Genomic DNA, 18,591 nt, shown 5'->3' on the forward strand with positions numbered 1-18,591 from the left:
AGAATTTGTTAATGTTTATTCATACTATTTGTTAATGTTCTTTTCTATTTCACTTGGTCATTCTTTAGGCTTCTAGAGCTCAGTCATAGAAACAGTGCTTACCTACCAATGACTTGGCATCTAAAAGAACCGATATAGTTATGGATACTCAGAGTTTCCAAGGTCTACTCCATCACCTGACCTTTGATCGACAATGTTGGATATTTGGTTTATTGATCGATCTCGCAAAATCGTCTTTGCTTTTCTACAATCTCACGTAAAGGTTGTGATGTGAAGAAGGTGACGCGCACCATGAGAGACAAGTGGAGAGAAGAAGATGTCAATAAGAATGGGTTTTGATAGAATGTAGAGGTTGGTTCTCACCATCGGATGTGTGCATGTGATTATGTGATCGATCTGGTCCATTCATTACTTAATGCACCCTGTTTCATGCCATATTCCAAAAAATCAGTGTAGTACACACATCAAGCAAATAACACATGTTCAATTTGGACTGTTGGATTCTAACCTTATTTTTATCAAACAAGTGTAACATGCTTAATGGACCAATATTATTATTTTTAACAATTTACTCTGCTTGAATGAATGGCGCTGATCTCTAGCGTGAGTGTCATCCAATGGTGGGAGCTAGACCCCACATGGTAGTTGTGTTGGGCACTACATTCTATCAAAGCCCTAAGAAGAAGAGATCTTATGGTGACTTCAACTTTGCTAAAGTACCAATTGCCTTATTCCTTTTTAACTCACTTGGTCTACTAACTCTAGCTAGGATAGCTTGCCAGACCTGTCATGAGCCAAAACTAAATTTATGACAACCACACAAGACACTAACCAAATTAACCTAAGGTCTTAACAACTGTGGGGATCACGTGTTGGATGCAAATTGGAACACAGAGCAAGAGCAGTTGATATGTAGTGAAATTAATGTGCATATCAGACCCATGAAATGGAGCGTATGGTGATTCATAATTCAACCACTATGAGAAGGAAAAATCTTTACCCCTTAGATCCAATAGTGTAGATGGTAATCAAAGGGGAAGATCACCTTTGGTCAACGATATTAAGGAAATGATATTAAGGAAATGAGTGGACACATGTTTTCTCCTCTTTTACTCTCTCTCTCTCTCTCTCTCTCTCTCTCTCTCAATTCATACGTGTGGGGTTTCCTCTTTTTATTTTATTTTATTTTATTTTAAAGAGTCCAAAAAGGAGCCTTCTCTCATCTGTTTTTAAGATGAGGGAGATATGTACAAAAGTATCAGGAAGCTTTCCAAAGAGAAAACAGTGAGAAAAATGCAATCTTGCAAAAGAAAAGGAATCCTTCTCCCATGGGATTTGTACAATCCCCCATGAGTAAGATGCCGCACAGAAAATGTGGGACCCGCCCACGTAGGATCTTAGAAATGGGTCTTATGATGGGGCCATAATGTGCTTAGACAATTGATAATAGATTAAGTTTCAATATATGGACTAATCAGCACAGTGAAAAGGCCAAGTCTAATGCCACATTTGGTTGTTTCGATTTGATGAAAGTTGTAATCAATCTAGGCATGATGCTAATCATCGAAGATCGCCAATATTTAATATTTAAATAATCATATAAATACAACAATGAAATTATGCTATGCATTTGAAGTGAAGAGCTAAAATTACTGAAAATAAATTTTACGTTTTAAGACTGTCAATCTTTTGTTGAAAAGAACTCCATAGTACAAAAGGACCAGGCATCATCATCTAACAATCTAACCTGATTGAATGAAAGTAAGTGTCAAATTGAAAGAGAATGAGCATAAATGATAAAAATAGTGCTACCACTTAGAATGAGAGAAGTTCATATGATAAAATAATGGAATTGGTGGAAAAAATAGAAAAAGGAGGGTTGATAGAGCATGCTTATAGGAGGTTGTGGAATACATCAAAAGCCAAAGTATTTGAGATGGCTACAAATTGTTGTATGTTGGGATGGTTAGCAATAAGAAGGGGCAAGGATAGTTGTAAATAAAGGCTTGAATGATAGAATGGAGTAGCTCAAGAGAATTTTAGTCAGAGAGAGATTTAATATTGTTAGTGTTTGCACCTTAGCTAGCAGAAGAAGAAAGATCGTTCTCCTTCTCCAACCTTCTACTGCAAGATCCGACTTCCACTACACATCCCCTAACTGCTAAAGCTGCAGGCTGCGCCTCCTCAGTGCTACCTTGAACACGACTCTTCCCATAGGTAATTAGTTGCGCAGTTTTTGGGCGAGATGATTCTCCATTTTATTCCCTGCAACCACCACTCCCTCTCAACTCTGTTCTTTCTCCCTGTCTCCAAAAGGTTTTAACTACCCATTTTTTTGTCCCTATTTTCTGCCTTGGCTGAGATACCTACTGCTCAGCGGGGGTTCTCCTGGTTTCCCCCATTTCTTCTTACCTGCCGCAGGTGGTTCTGGAGCACATCTGTGATGAAGGATTCTGCACTATGCAGTGGAAAGACAGATGTGTTTGGCCTTTCACTTCTTCAAGGGAATTCGGCGTCAAATCTGCTTGGGAGATGTGCAGAGCTTCGGCTAATCTTAGAAACTGGGCTAAGTGGATCTGGCACTTGAAGATGCCGCCCAAAATTTCGGTTTTCATGTGGAAACTCCTGCAAGGAGCGGTGCCAGTCGATGGGAGACTCCAAGCTAAGGGCGTGTAGTTGGCTTCTAGGTGTGATTGCTGCCGTATCGAGCTGGGACCAGACAGGGAATCTCAGGATCATCTTTTCACTTCGGGTGAGCTGCTGACCAAGGTATGGAGCTACTTCAGTACGATTTTTGATATTTCTTTTATGGGTGGCCAACCGGCGGTTGGGTGTGCCTCCCAATGGTGGCAAGCAGCCTTAGCTATGGATTGTTTTTCCTCATTGCGTGGATTTATTCTCAGTTCGATCTTTTGGGAAATATGGAAAGAAAGAAATGGTCGCCGCTACGAAGACATTCAGGTGAGTGTGGGGAGGATTATCTTTTGAGTCAAGAGGTGGGAGGTGGTTGAGGCTCATTAGCCCGACCCTTCCTCCTGTTAAGGACAACCACCTTTCTCGTCAGTTGGCTTTCCGGGATTTGGAGATTGTCTTGGGGCCCCCGTGTAGCAAAACCATGTCGCTTCTGAAATGGGAGAGGCTAGCAGAGGGTTAGATCAAGATCAATGTAGATGGCTCGACGCGTGGTAACCCAGGGCCCTCTGGAGGTGGGGGTGTGTGTAGAGGGAGGAACGGAGCATTCTTCTTTGCTTTTTCCTGAGGGTATGGGCTGGGATCGAATGTTCTCGCTGAAGTTCGTGTGTTGGTTGAGGGCCTTTCTCTCTGTGGATCGTGGGTTCTCCAAAATAGTGGTGGAGAGCGACTCTAAGATCGTAGTAGACATGCTTAACATGGAGAGGTCCACTAGGTGGAGCATGTGGTACTGGTGGGTCTGGATAGATTCCCTCAAGAGGGATGTTGAAGTTAGCATTGTTTATGTTCTGAGGGAAGTGAATGGGGTAGCGGATGGCTTGGCCTGGTTAGGCAGCAAGTCCCAAATGTATAGGGCCTCACGGGTTGTGTCCAATCTCCCTCAAACTATTCGTGGGATCCTCCTCTTGGATCGTGTGGGGCTGGGGCATATCAGAGAGAGAAGCGTCCCCTTTTAGGCCTCTTGAGTTTTGGTTGTAGAGGTATATGATAGGCAGTTTGAGGCTGTTTTTTGTGCCATTGGCCTGCCCGAATGTTTCTTCCTCGTTGTAAAGATCCCTCGTTTTATATGGAAAAAAAAGAACTAGGAGCTTTTCGGCTTGATTCATCACTATTGGTTCAAGAGGTGAGAATTGGGAAGGGCAACCCATCCATCTCCATATAAAAAACACTGCCCAACGTTGTTGCCTGAAGCGGACGATCTTTGCCATCGCATACATGAGGAAAGACTTGTTCATTCTGCACTCGTCAATTTCCACCATAGTCCCCAACTTAGACACCACTTCTACAATAACTTGCTTACACCATGTAAGGAACAAAACCCCTATTATCTGAATTCGCGAACCCCTACTGGTTATTAACGATGATGTGCCCCATTTTTCCACATTAACAAGAGCCAATTGCCTCTGCAATTCCTTATCCTATAGGAATGCAACAACCTCCTCCCACAAATGAAACACAAGGAGAAAATATTCTCCGAGAGTCAAGATATCTCTACCCTATATGCCCCAAAACGAGAGGTCCTCAACCTGTTTACAAGCCAGAGGGTTGACATTCGATGTTCTTGAACCTCCCCAACCAACTCATTTGCTAATTCTGCCTTTCTCCTATCTATCATCCAGTTAGGTACCACAATTGTATCCTCCCTTTGCTGCGACATCTCACCTTTCCGAACTGCTGCTGCTTAGTTCCTCCCTCATCGTAGACCACCAAGGCCCCTTGAAGCCTATGGTTAATGGAACTCTTTCTCCGTTTACCATCCTTCTATCCAGATTTTTCATAAATAGGGGTCTCCTCCAGTGCTTTATGTTGTCTTTGGTGGGCTGCATTCATAGATGTCTTACTTCCCCTGATTTTCCTCCCATCAAGCCTCCTTGGTTGCCTTTGCCTGATCTTTTCTATGGAAGTGGATGAAGGTGAATCCCTAACTTCTCCCTGATCTCCCAAACGTCAGGATGAAAACATCGACCACTTCATGCCAAATCTATTGAAGAGAACCCTAATCTCCTCCTAAGTGTACTCAAACAGTTCCAACAAAGATACTAGAGCTGGGCAGAATCCGACCTGATCCGGCGAATCCGACCCGATCCGAACCGAACCGAAGGCCTGGATCGGTGCGGATCGAGTAGGACCACTCAGATCCGATCCTACATTGGATCGAGTTCGGATTGTGGTCAATCCGGACCGATCCGATCCGAAATCCAAACGAACCCTAACCCCTCTTTCTCTACCCGAAGGAGGCACCGCATCCACCCATCTCTCCTTTCTCTCCCTCTCTCTCCCAATTTCCCTCCTCTCCTTCCTTCTCTCCTCCTTTCTCTCCCGGTTTCCCACATCTCCTTCTTTCTCTCCCTCTCTCTCCCTAGACTCAACTCGATCCAACTCGATTCGGTTTCCCAGACCGAGTCGGACTCAGTTCGGGTCAGGATAGCAAGGATTCGGATCGAATCGAGTTAACCCTGCTGGACTCGGTCCTGGATCGGATCGAGATCGGGTCAGGTTCTTGAAAAATCGGATTGAGTCGAGTTGGACCCAATTCGGTCCGACTCGACTCGATGCCCACCTCTAAAAGTGACTAGTGACTTCTCTCTTTTAGTTCCTTTTTTTAAAGAAAAAACCTCAATCCATTCTCTAGACATTGCTTTAGCCATTCTCGACTCAATTGCCTTGCTCCCTCACGGAACTCACTCAAAATCTCAGAAGAAGAAACGAAATGAATGAAAAAATGTGTATAGAGATGTCGATCACATAAAGGAATCAGAGGAAGAATTATATGGAGCATCCAAAAGTGAGAAGGCACCCATCAAGACGCAGTAGCTGAGGCCGAGGTATGGAAGGTAATTAACAAAAATATGTGCAATTAGTTAGGCAATATTTTTGCCTCTTTTAGATGATTTATGATATATGCTTTGGATTTTTCCATCAAAATACTATGTTCAATAAATGTGAATAACCCCATTAATTCAACATGACATGGATTATGACTATGACTCTTATCATTCAATATAGGGTTTATCAGAACATACAAAATTAAAGAGGAGAAGCAAAAACATACATGGGCAGTTCAAATAATGGAAGAACTTGTTTCCCAAGCTTCCTGGTGGGAGTACAATGCAGGTAATGTGACATTATTTCTTTTGTTTTTGATTTTTATAAGAAATATATTAGCAGAAAGTAATAAATGAGAGAGATTGTTATACATCCATCCTTTCTACTAATATGCCACTTGTGTAAACCTCAGTACAATTAAAACGGTACAAGGAGTCACCATTTCTGATGGCAGCTAGAATGGGGGTGGTAGAGATGGTGAAGCATATTCTCCACGAGATTCCAGTTGCAATTCGTGATGTGGACATGAATGGTAGGAATGCACTACACTCGGCGGCAGATAACAGGAGATACAAGGTCTTCATATTTATATCGAAGAGGTACTTTTTGGACTATCTTGTTCGGCATTTCGATCATATGGGCGATACTCCGCTGCACCTAGCCGCGAGCATTGGTAAAAGTCAGCCGTGGGCAACTCCAAGTGCAGTACTACAAATGCAGATAGAGTTAAAGTGGTACAAGGTGTGATTTATCTCTCTCTCTCTACGTTTTCTATTTTTTTTTAATCACTCTCTCCCTGTCTCTACGTTTTCTATTTTTTTATCAGTCCCTCTCTCTCTCTCTCTCTCTCTCTCACACACCCACACGCTTTTCTATTTTTTCATGCAATGGAAGAATGCAGTTTAGGACCATTAAATAGTGGGAATTTTTACGGTATGATTTCTCACTAATTTGGATTTTACCAAAAAATGCTTGGAGGAACTGAAATTCCCAGGTATGCTTTTTGAAGGAGGAAATTATATAAATGCCCTCGTACTTATTCTTTAAAGAGTGATAAATGAGAATTGTGGAACCACGTGGAATGTTTCTAACATTTAACCCATCCAACAGATGCATCTGACCATGATTAATAGACTAACAAAAAACCTGGTGGCTTCATTCACGTGGTGGTCTAAATTATTAAAAAAATAATATACAACACTTAAAAACATCCAAATTTATGTATAGCCCATTTGATGATGATTCTTTTTTTTTTAAATTTAATTTTTTTTTTTTTTTTTATAAATTTTTTTACATTACTCCCTTTTATTCATTTGATGTGGGTAATATGTCTAGAATATAATACAATGAGGAGCACTAGAAAGAGTGCAACTATGATTGCCTTGGATAGAGATGCTGTTGACCCCACTAACTCCACTGTAATCCAAAGTACGTTTGGGTACAACAGGGTGTACTGTGTCCGACACCTTGATGGACCCCACCTTTTTTGTTCTTCCACTTCTTATTGTTGTTCATCTTTATGATCCTATTTTCTATCTGCACAAGCTTTTTTTTTTCAACAACACCCCCCCCCCCCCCCCCACACACACACACACACACACACACGTCCTCCTTCTGATCCATTCATTTCTGCAAGCAGGGGGGATCCAGAGCTGACGCCCCCCTCCTATTTGAGGCCGGGTGGCCTCGCGGCCACACACTCACATCGTAGTATGATTTCACCACCTATGGGTACTCAAACCCTTGGCCTGGTGTTGAAACTCTTGTGAGTCTATTTGCACAAGCTTCTCTCCGAACCGTTTAAGCGCTTTCAACGATGCATCCTCCGCCATCCGATGATTCAATTAGCTAATTTACAGGTCCATTTGGTCGCCATGGTAGGGTGTATATGTTAGATGGGTTGGATGTTATATTCCACACGGGCCCCACAATTCTCGCTACTTTTTAAAGAAAAGATACAATGTCAAATCGCATATGCGATTGCATAATTGCATTTTTTCGATTTTTTTTTTTTGAAAAAAGGAAAAAATTGTTTAAAAAAAAAAAGATGAAAAAGTCGCCTAATTAGTACACATGATTGGATTGGGTTATTTTACTTATTTTATTGTAGTTTGAGTATTTCAATAAGTTATATATTTAATTACTTATATTATTTTTACATAAATTTTAACAAAACAATCAACAAGCTACATTAAGAGAGAATTAATTATTAAAAATTTCGAACATAGAAATTTTATTGATAAATAGATAACTTGAAACTACTCATAAGTTATCACTTACAACTTAATTTACAAAAAACAAGCACAACTTGCAAAATAAAAAAAATAAACATACTTGAAATAGTTGTAGAGAGATTAGAGTAAGAGAGAAAGAGGTTTAAGAGAGAACGAGTGAGAGATTTAGAGCTTTAGAGTAAAGAATAGTGAAAATGGAGGGGACTTGAGTGCCTACTTATAAACAAAAGTGCACCGAACTGAAAAAAATAAAAATAAATTGACTGTTGGGAAATATGCAATTGCATATGCAATATCATATACTCGCATGTGTGATCGCACATTGGTCGCATATTAAAGTATGCCATGGCATACTTGCTAGATCGCATGTGCCATTGTAGCATATGAGATCTGATCCATAGTATGCGCATGTGCGATCGCATTTGACAACAATGAAAAGATAAACTAGGGCATTGTGGTAACTTCATCCCTTCAAAAGCATCTTCTTGAATTTTATTTGTCCATGCGTTATCTGGTAAAGTGAGAATTTCCAAAGAATTTTAAGGTAAAAATCCCTTAAAAAAAGTAGAGATTAATAACTACAGTGGATTATACTTATTATTTGATGTTATAGGGCATGGTGTCATTGTAACCTTGCAATGGTGCTGCCCACATGATGTATTCTCACAATCTAATCCATCCATCAGATGCGTCACATCAGAAAAATCTCTAAAAGGCCAATTGGTTAGTCCAATCTATAACCCAAGTGAGCCACAACAAAGGGAAAAATCTGAGATGGAACGACCGCCCTTTAATTACACGGGCAGGTGCTAAATAGTTTGCCCGATCTGTAACCAAAGTAAGCCATAGTAAAGGAAAATTTGATGCAGGACATGAAATTCAAATATGATGTGTAAGATTTTCAGGCTTTAGATAACGTTAGTTTAGAAACAATTACACAAAATTCCATATCCCACACAAAAGTTCAAGCATTCAATCAAGGGGAATCTATGCAGGCCTAGGCCTACACAAGCTAGGGTTGGATCAATCAAAATTATATACCAAACAATAATTAAAGGAGGGTAAATTCATCCACATATGCACAGAAATAATTCCCCAATCCAAGGGGTTCACAGATTTCAATTCGGGGAACCCTAAGGTTGAAGAAAGGGCATAAAATTGGGGATTTGAGTAATTTAGGGTTAGGGTTAGGGATTTGGGGTGAAAGAGAAGAGAGAGACGAACCAGAGAAGCGTCACACGTGCAGACAACGGTGAAGACCCAGACGCACATGCGCTGGAGGTGTCCCGCACGTGTGTGGGGCACAAATCGGAAAACGGCTAGCTTGGCCCTGATCGGCCAGGGGTGGGCCACAAAACCTCCAAATTTCAGTCTAATCCGATGCACGGTTTGTGTGTGGTGCTCCGCCGAAGTTTTAGCCCTCCTAAAGGGCCAGATTTTGGAAATCTGCTGTAGAGAGAAAATGACTGCAATAGAGGATGGATTTGAAGCGTAGATGATTGTAGGAGAAGGGAAATATGGATGGTAGAAGGTGGGGATGAATCGGGATAAGTGTAGCTTCGCACTACTGTAGTCAGCCCTTCAAGGAAGGGAGAGTTTCACACTCAATTGAATCTCCACAACTCAGAAATTTAGAGGAGCAGAAAAATGTAGAAATTTTATTAATCTTCAATAATAAAAAAGACTAGAAGGGGTGCCTATTTATAATAAAACCTTATACCCCAAAACTCGCGCCATGTGCGCAACCTATTACTTGGAGACGAAGTAATAAAAAATAACGACTAATCAAAGCAATCTAAACCGTCCATGATATTCCTAATAACAATAATAAGCAAAACCTAAAGTATTAGATTAATTAGAATAGTGAGCCATGATCATGAGAACCCATAGTGGGATTCACATGACTATTGGGTCCACTCCAAATAACCAAAACGCAGTCTTCTAATTAGGAGGCCCTTCCTGGACGTTGTCATCGATCCAGATCGATGGTGGGGCCCTTATCCTCCTTGCGTACGTGCGTAGGGAGGGTGTGTGTGCACGTGATGTCCCCATAAAAAATCTGAGATGGAACAACTGCCCTTTAATTACACGGGCACACCTGAGTCGTAAAATAGCTTGATATTTGGCCTGACTCTTCATTTGACTTGAATGGAAGGTCTGAATGACCTCAATTCTGTACATACAACTAGGTCGATCCTCACTCTAATCATTGGTGGGAAGCCTCTCTCAACATGTTCCATGTGTTATGGCCCACCCGAGTTTTGGATTGGGGCTGATTTCAAGTTTCTGGGGATTTTTGATTTGGCACATCTGATGGACCGGTTGGATTTTGTGAAAACATCACTGGACCCACTTCCGGCCAGTACCATTATAAGGTTAGGGTGGTAACAAGACCACTTGACTGCACCCCTTATCTATTTCACGGTGAATAAATATGAAAACATCTGCTAAAGTTATATCAATTTGAGTTTTTTCTTTTCTTTCCTTAATAATAATAATAATAATAATAATAATAATAATAATAATAATAAGAATTTTCTGGCGACTTTGAGCAGGTTATTATACAGTGGGTATATCTGGACTGTCCATCTTGAGTGCCTTACATAAGACGACACATGCCTTATCGCAACGTCTTTTGAATGAAGACAATTATTCATTTATTTTTTCTTTTTTAATATAATTAAGATGAGAAGGAGACCACATATAACAGAACTAGTATTTCCATGGTGACTTGGTTTTTCTACAGTGGGTCATCTATGATAGAGCCACTTGCTACTAGACAGTCTGAATTAGCACTTTGCCGTGGAGTGCTGTGAAACAAAACAAAATTCATTGAGCTGCAAATGCAAGACACTATTCTTTGTTGGCTTGTATTTGGGTGGGCCATAGTAATCTAATCCCAAGCCATGTTTGGACACCATGAATTCCATGCCAAGCAATGGTAAAGGAAAAGGGTTTTCCTTAGATGCGATCAATTGTCTTTTTTGGGATAGCAAAGTGAAGGGTGGATTCCACCAAATAATCATTATGTTTCTCCGTAATTTGGATTCTTGATATAAGAAATTAAGTGAGTATTTTGAGAGGAATATAAGATTTCCACTTACTATCCAAATAAGAAATTAAAATTGGAATCCATGTTTCAATAATTCTCATCAAAATCATTATTGCATAATAATTATTTTTTCCTTCCTTTTCCCTTGGATTCCATGTATTCAAATATGCCTTTAGTACAATTTTAAAAAAGCAATAGCCAATGCAAAAGACGTCTTTCCTTGAAATACAACACAAAAGAACTAGATTTTTGAGTTTTATTTATTTATTTATTTATTTTATTTTAAATTTCTATTATGGGTAGAAATTTCAAAATCATAAATTAATCTCAATGCTCGTGAATTGTCCATGAGACCAAAAGCTGTAAGGAAGAAAAGAAAAGAAAAATGTCAAAGATTATGAAGCCAATTTGTCATCTAAAATGACCGCGTCACTTGTTCTTTTTTCCTTCTAAGCATCTATAATACTTTCTTATACCTTCATAGCATAGGTTTTACTTCTCAGGATTTTTGCTGCAAAGTTCCTCAAGAATCCTGTTTTTACCAGAAAGTGCCTTGGTTTATTTTGAAGCCTCCAGAAAAAAAAAACATGTATACCCCCCCCCCCCCCCACAAAAAAAAAAAAAAATAAATGTGGAAAACTTGAAAACCGGGTCTCAAGTGGTATGCGTAAAGAATCCAACCTATCCAATAGGTGTACCAAGCCATTATCAACAACAAAAAAAGGCCAATCAAATCCTTGGGCCACACCAAAAAACACAACGGACAACGTCCCAAAAACCTTCAAATTCATTGTATCCCACCTAATAATTGGATCTATCTGTTCATATGATCATCATGGTGGTTTGTACCTGTTAGATACGAAGGATATTGTACACCATGTAGGGCCCAAAATGTTCAACTTTGCCGCTTTTTAGGTAAAAGATTATACTAGTGCAACATGGTTATTTCACACTATTAACAGAGGGCTTTGGGAACTCTAACCTAGACCAGGTGCTTCATTGTAAAATCAGGATTTTTGATGCATTTTGTGGTAAAAATCCCTTATTTTCCATTTTGTCATGTCTGATGAAATGTTGCAGATCATCAGCGAGTCCATGCCAGCTGAGCTCTTAACGTTCCACAACGGCAAGCTTCAAACACCCAAGCAGGTGTTCACAGAGACTCACAAAGATATGATGAAGGAAGGAGCTGCTCAACTAACTAGCATGTCCAATTCATGCTCAGTTGTTGCAGCACTCGTTGCAACTGTAGCTTTTGCAACTGCAGCCACAATTCCAGGTGGGTTTACATCAGAAAATGGCACACCAGTATTCGAAGGCAAGAATGCATTTGACGTTTTCACTGTCTCTTCACTCATCGCATTGTGCTTCTCCATAATCTCTGTAATCACATTCCTTGCCATCCTTAACTATCCCTACCAAGAGTCAGATTTTGGAAATTATTTGCCAAAGAAGCTGATAATAGGCTTCACCTCTCTCCTACTCTCAATCGCTTTTATGTTTGCTTCCTTCTGTGCTTCCCATTTCTTTCTTCTCAGAGACAAGCTTCACTACATCGCCTATCCGGTTTATGTCACGATATGCTTCTCTATCACATTGTTTGCTATATTTCAATTTCCTCTCTACTTTGATATCATAAAATTCACTGTCACAAGTGCGCTGCCCGATTATTAGATTGCAGTGTGTGTTTGTAGCTTCTTCCTTCACCTTCTTTATGTTCTTTGTGTAATAACTTGGATTGAATGAAGCAGCTTCCACATTCCCACCTTCGTATTTGTGTCATTACTTGCCGAGGGCAGAATGCATTTCTAGCCAATGTATTTTTTTAAGCTAATGAATCCTCTTCTTAATATGGCTTGTTTTACAACTTGAGACTCATTTTGGTTTGCCATTTTCAGTGTTGTTGATATAGACATCTTTGGCCCCCCGTTCATTGACAAAGTATACTTGTAATCTCTATTGTCATTTCATTATCTCAGGGCATGTTTGGATATCACACGGAAATCTATGTTCCTCTAACCACACTCATCTAGTTTATTGTGCTAATAATCCAAATTATGAAAAAAGTATAATGCTTGCTTGGTGGATTCCATCCTTTTCTTTGCTATTTGAACGACACAAAGTCATTATGTTGAAGGAAATCCCCTTCCCTTTTTCATTGTTTGGTATGGAATCCATGGTCTCCAAATATGGATTCAGTAATCCATGATTGCTCCCGGATCAGATTTATCCCTTAGAGGCTGTGTGGTCCAATGGTGGAGGTCTGCGTCATCCAGGGACTGTATTTCCGATCTTAGGGGAGTTCTTCCTTGCTTGATTATGTGGGAAGTTTGGAAAGAAAGAAACAGGAGTCGTTTTGAAGGGAATGGGTTAGATGTTAACAGAGCTATCACCTGGATCAAGAGGTGGCTGGTTAATCTCTACCCACGGCTAGCTCCCTCTAAGGCCCCTCCTTTGTTAGCCCAACTGTCTCTCCGGGTTCTGGGGATTGTGTTGAGCCCCCTCCTAGGAAATCCATATCAGTAGTTACTTGGTCCAAACCTCAAGAGGGCTGGGTGACGGTGAATGTTGAAGGGTCGGCTCGAGGTAATCCTGTAAGCTCAGGTGGTAGTGGGGTTTGTAGAGGAACAAAAGTGAATTCTTGTTCGGTTTGGGGTCCAACGATGACATGGAAATTCAAGCCCTTGTGGAAGGGCGCTCCCTCTGCCGAAGCTGGAATTTCTCCAACATTGTGGTGGAGAGCTACTAAAAAATTATCGTCGACTCCCTTTACTGTCGTTCCTTGTCGAAGTGGAACCTGTGGTATTCATGGGCTGAAGTGCAGGCGCTTAAAAGGGACGCTCAGGTTCGTATCCATCATGTTCCAAGGGAAGTAAATGGTGTTGTGAATGGGTTGGCCAGGTTGGGTAGTGGGACCCAAGAGAAACAGGTTTTCCTCTCCATTTCGGACCTTCCCCATTTCATCATAGGAATTCTTTTCCTGGATAGGGTGGGGCTGGGGATCATTAGAGAGAGAGAGAGGGGCCGTGGTTTCTAGGAGAGTGCTGGTTTCTTTTTTTTTGGGTATATGATGGGCAGTTCTAGGGTAATTTTTTGTTCCTTGAGCCAGCCTGAATGTAGGCTCCTGTATTTGCTCCTTCCATCATTGACAATATCTTTCGTTCTGTAAAAAAAACACACTATAAATAGAGCCATGCAATGTGAACTCAAGAGTAAGAAAGCTTTAATCTGAATTTCTTTCTTGTGAGAGGAAAAAGTGTTGAGGAAAGATGGCCATTGTTGAGTCTGTTGTGGAGATCCTCCTCGAAAAGCTCGCTGACCAGATCATTCAAGAAGCCATTTTCTTACATGGGGTTTGCAATCAAGTCGAATTGCTTATGGCAGAATTCAAGCGGATGCAGTGCTTGTAACATGCAGATGCCAAACAAGAAGGAGATGAAAGAGTGAAGAACTGGGTGCAGGAAGTGAGAGATGTTGCATACAATGCTGAGGACGTCATCCTCGACACCTTTGTCTTCAAGATGGCAACCTTGAGGCAAAAAGTATTCATGGGCTGCATTAGAAGGTACGCTTGCTCATCGACACCTTTGTCTTCAATATGGCAACCTTGAGGCGAAAAGTATTCATGGGCTGCATTAGAAGGTACACTTGCATCTTCAATGAGTTGATAGATCGCTATAAGGTGTGGGCTGCATTAGAAGGTACACTTGCATCTTCAATGAGTTGATAGATCGCTATAAGGTGGGCTCGGAGATCATGCGGATAAACAAAAAAATCCATGGGAGATCATGCGGATAAACAATAAAATCCATGGGATCTCCGAAAGTAGGTAGACTAATGGAATTGAAAATATAGGCCAGCAGGGTCTGCCAGTGTAAGCCTCCAAGAGAGGAGGCACACTTCTAATGTGAAGCAGATTTTGTTGGTTTTGAGAAGGACTTGGAGGCATTGGTGATGTGGTTGACTGAGGGAGAGCTGCGCCGTTATGGTTTCTGTTGTCGGAATGGTTGGTAATGGTAAGACCACTCTTACTAGGAAAGTTTATAACACTGATACTGTTAAGAAACATTTCCATACTTATATGCATGTTGTATGGTGCTCTTAGGAGGAGCTCGAGTTGGTGGAGAAAATGAATGTTGTTGAGCTGATATATATAAGGTCGAGGTGTCCTGTATTCCAACTGTTGGATTACTAATTTGAAAACTACACCGTGGAGATGCCAGTGCTTTAGGAAAAGGCAAAACCGATAAAACCGGCGCTACGTAGTTGATATTTATCAGCTAAGCATTCGCTTACTAAGGCTCATGCGGATTGGGATGCAAGCAGATTGCATGATGTGAACAGGTGGTCGTCATCAAGTTTTGTTGGCCCACCATGATATATATGCTATATCAACACCGTCTATTCTTTTGGAGAGATCATTTTAGGTCACGAGCCCAATAAAAAAGCATATCCAAGCTAAAATGAACCATATCACAGTGAATGATGCCCCACCGTTGAAACCTTCCTAAGGCCCACCATGATATTTATTTGTTGTCCAACTATTCATAATGTCAGACAGATTGGGATGAAAGGTCAAAACAAATATAAGCTTGATCCAAAACTTTAGCGCCCCCAAGAAGCTCTCAATGGTAGGCATTCAATCCCCACTGCTTTTTATATTATGGTCCACTTGAACTTTGGATCTGCCTCATTTTTGGGCTAATGCTCCAAAATAATCTCTCCAAATGGGTGGACAGTTTGGATATAACACTAACATCATGGTGGGGCCCACAGAACTTGGTGACGGCAAGCCAGCGGACACGATTTCTTCTAGCATGAAGTTTTTGCGCTAGTAGCCTAGGTGAGGTTAAGCGTGATGTTATGATAAATCCATCCCGTTCATCCATTTTATGATATCATTTTAGGATGTAAGACCAAAAATGAACTGAACTCAAGACTCAAATGGGCCACATGAGAGAAAACAACAGGGATTGAACAACTACCCCTAAACATTCCTATGATCATAAAAATTTTGTATAAGGGTTACCTTGCATACAGTTTGGATATCATATAAACATAAAAAATGGAGCCGATGAAGGTCTCAAGTGTGCGCATTGCTGTCAAAGCCTTTGGCGGGAATTCCGTTTCCGCCCGTGTCATTAGGTGCAGCCCCACCCAAGTCGGTGTAGATTTACCACGGGCCCACCTTGATATATGTATTTTGTATCTACACCGCCCATCCGTTTTTATATATCATTTTACGATATGAATCCGAAACTGAAGCAGATCCAATTCTCAGGTGGACCATATAATAAGAAACGAAACTGTAGTGATTGACAATTAATGGTTCACATAAGTTTATATATATATATATATATATATATAGAGGCATGCTCACCTACGCATGTGCGCACCTTTGCACACGTGTTATGGGTGTTGAATCCGAACGGTCCATAAGATGCGGAATCCCATGAAACCTCAAGGGGTGAATTTTCACCCTGATCTAAGATTCTGGTGGACCATAGCAAAGAGAAATTCAAATCAAGGGAAGAAACTGTTTTCATTTTTCATGGCCCACCGAAGTTTTGGTTCAAAGTAAAAATTGGCACCAAGGGATTTCAAGAGGTTCTGCTTCATGTGGACTGTTTAGATTTTCGAGACTCATCAGATATGAGTTCTCAAGAAAGTTCGTATGTAGTCCGTGCGAACTGGTTCGCAAGTGAGCGTTCTGCTATATATATATATATTTCACTTCGTCTAAGTTTATATGACCTTACTAACATATTGGATGAAAAATAAGCATTATGTAAACATTATTGTGGGCCTAGGAAGTTTTTAATGGTAAAGCATTCAATCCCCACTGTTTCCAATAGTATGGTCCACCTGAGCTTTAGATCTTCTTCATTTTTGGGTTCATGTACTAAAATGTTTTTCTAAAACGGATGAAGGGCGTGAATATAAAATACAAAAATCAAGTTGAGTTTGACTTATAACAACCATGGTGTATTGGGTGATGTAATCTGCTTCCGTTCCACCGACTTTGGTAGTATGTTACCCTTAACAAGTTCCGTGGGCCATACCATAATGTGAGTGTTAAATCCACATCGTCCATTCATTTGGCATTAACCCTAAAATAAGATAGATTTAAATCTAAAGTTGACCACAACATAAAAAGCAGCAGGGATTTAATGCTTATCATTGAGAACTTTTTGGGGCCCACAAAAGTTTTGGAAGTTCCCATGAGCTCGACCGCATAGAACCTTTTCCTACACACACAGGAAGTTCCCATCAGCTCCATGTAAGCAGATCTAAAAACATCCTAGGGCTGACCGTAATGGTTATTTGTCATCCGACCTGTTTATAAGGTCACATAGACATTGATAAAGGGAATAAACAAACATTAGCTTGATCCAAAACTTGTATAGCCCCCAAAAAAGTTTTTAATGGTGGGAATTCAATCCTTGCGGTGTGGTCTGCTTGATATTTGGATCTGCTTCATTTTTGTTGGTTCTTCCTTTTTGTGGGCCTGTTGTCGCTAGTGGGCCTGTTTGACATTGGTGGGCTTGTTTGTTTAGTTTGACCGTGGTGTTTGGCCTGTCTCGCTTATGGTATAGTTCATGGTCGGCTGAAATTTCTGTATTCTTTTTTCTATAGCTTCTTGGATTGTGTGGTCTGGGCCAGCATCTTGTCCACCGCTTCCATGGATGGCGTAGTAGCTTTATCACATCAGGCGCTTCTTTACCGGCATGTGTGATGTGACTACTATTGGGTAGTTGGCCCGACTCAATATTTATGTACCAGGCATTGTCCCATCTCGTTTTTGTATAGAGCAGTTGGCCCATGCTCGTTTATGTACCGGGTGGTTGGTCTGGACTTGTGTTTGGACTGGGTTGTTATCTCATCCTTATTTATTCCAAGTAGTTGACTCGGTCTCATTAGTTATGTTAGATACTAGATTCAATTTTATTTGTGCAAGTAGTTGGTTTGGCTACTTACATCACTAAAGTTGCAGAAGTGCTTCTTCGCCTGAAGTTACTCGTGGTCTCACCCCCTTCGTTACTAATTTGCTTGCTCACCTCTTGTCATAGCCCGCCGTACTTAAATCGACTACTGCATTATCTTTTATTTCCCACTTTTAATAAATGATTCACGTGCCTCTCTAAATTCATGGTCCTTTGAGCACCTTGAGTTTGAGGGGATGTTAGAGTATTTTTTTAATATTTTTTTTTCCTTAGATCATTATGTCAAACCTTATTTTAAGCCGGCCATCATTAGGATACTCAGCTTGAAATGGAGTGTCAAAAGATTAAAGTTTTATAATTAGGTCTATTGAGCCGAAGTCTACATAGTAAGGCCATAGGCCCATTCAAGATTTTTTATTAGGTATTTGAAAGGACTAGAGTTTCATAACTCTACCCTAATGTAACACCCCAAAATTTAAGGATTGAATATAATCATAATCCCCGAATTTCAAAGTATCATTTTCAACGTAATTGATTAATTTAGTGGCATGAATTTAAAAGTTATAAAAGTCTTAATAAAGAAACTCAACCTCAACCGTGTGTGTATCTCAATTGAAAGAAAAGTGTGCAAACCATACGACCATATAAAACAACAAAGTCTACTCAACTCGAGGACTCAATATATATATATATATATATATATATATATATGTCCAAAAAACATAAGAAGTCTTAAGTCTGTCATCTCTAAACTGCTCTTAAAAAAGATAAGGCGAAAACGAAGGAATAACAACCTAAAATTGGACATTAGTAGATTGATACTATGACCCGCTAGAAACAGGGT

The 18,591-nt window shown here is 40.4% G+C and overlaps 1 protein-coding gene across 3 annotated transcripts in view; it reads left to right on the forward strand.

Moving 5' to 3' along the window:
* The window catches only part of LOC131235713 (uncharacterized), a 44,218-nt gene extending 31,490 nt beyond the window's left edge, over positions 1-12,728 (forward strand). For all 3 annotated transcript variants that reach the window (XM_058233031.1, XM_058233029.1, XM_058233030.1), the window contains 3 exons: positions 5,698-5,805; positions 5,930-6,258; positions 11,884-12,728. In XM_058233031.1, coding sequence (XP_058089014.1) covers positions 5,698-5,805; positions 5,930-6,258; positions 11,884-12,477 — 1,031 coding nt within the window. In that variant the 3' untranslated portion in view covers positions 12,478-12,728. The remainder of the gene's footprint in view (positions 1-5,697; positions 5,806-5,929; positions 6,259-11,883) is intronic.
* The last annotated feature ends 5,863 nt before the right edge of the window (positions 12,729-18,591 follow it).

The sequence above is a fragment of the Magnolia sinica genome, chromosome 19 (genome assembly GCF_029962835.1).
Source record: "Magnolia sinica isolate HGM2019 chromosome 19, MsV1, whole genome shotgun sequence".
In the NCBI taxonomy this organism is placed as follows: domain Eukaryota; kingdom Viridiplantae; phylum Streptophyta; class Magnoliopsida; order Magnoliales; family Magnoliaceae; genus Magnolia; species Magnolia sinica.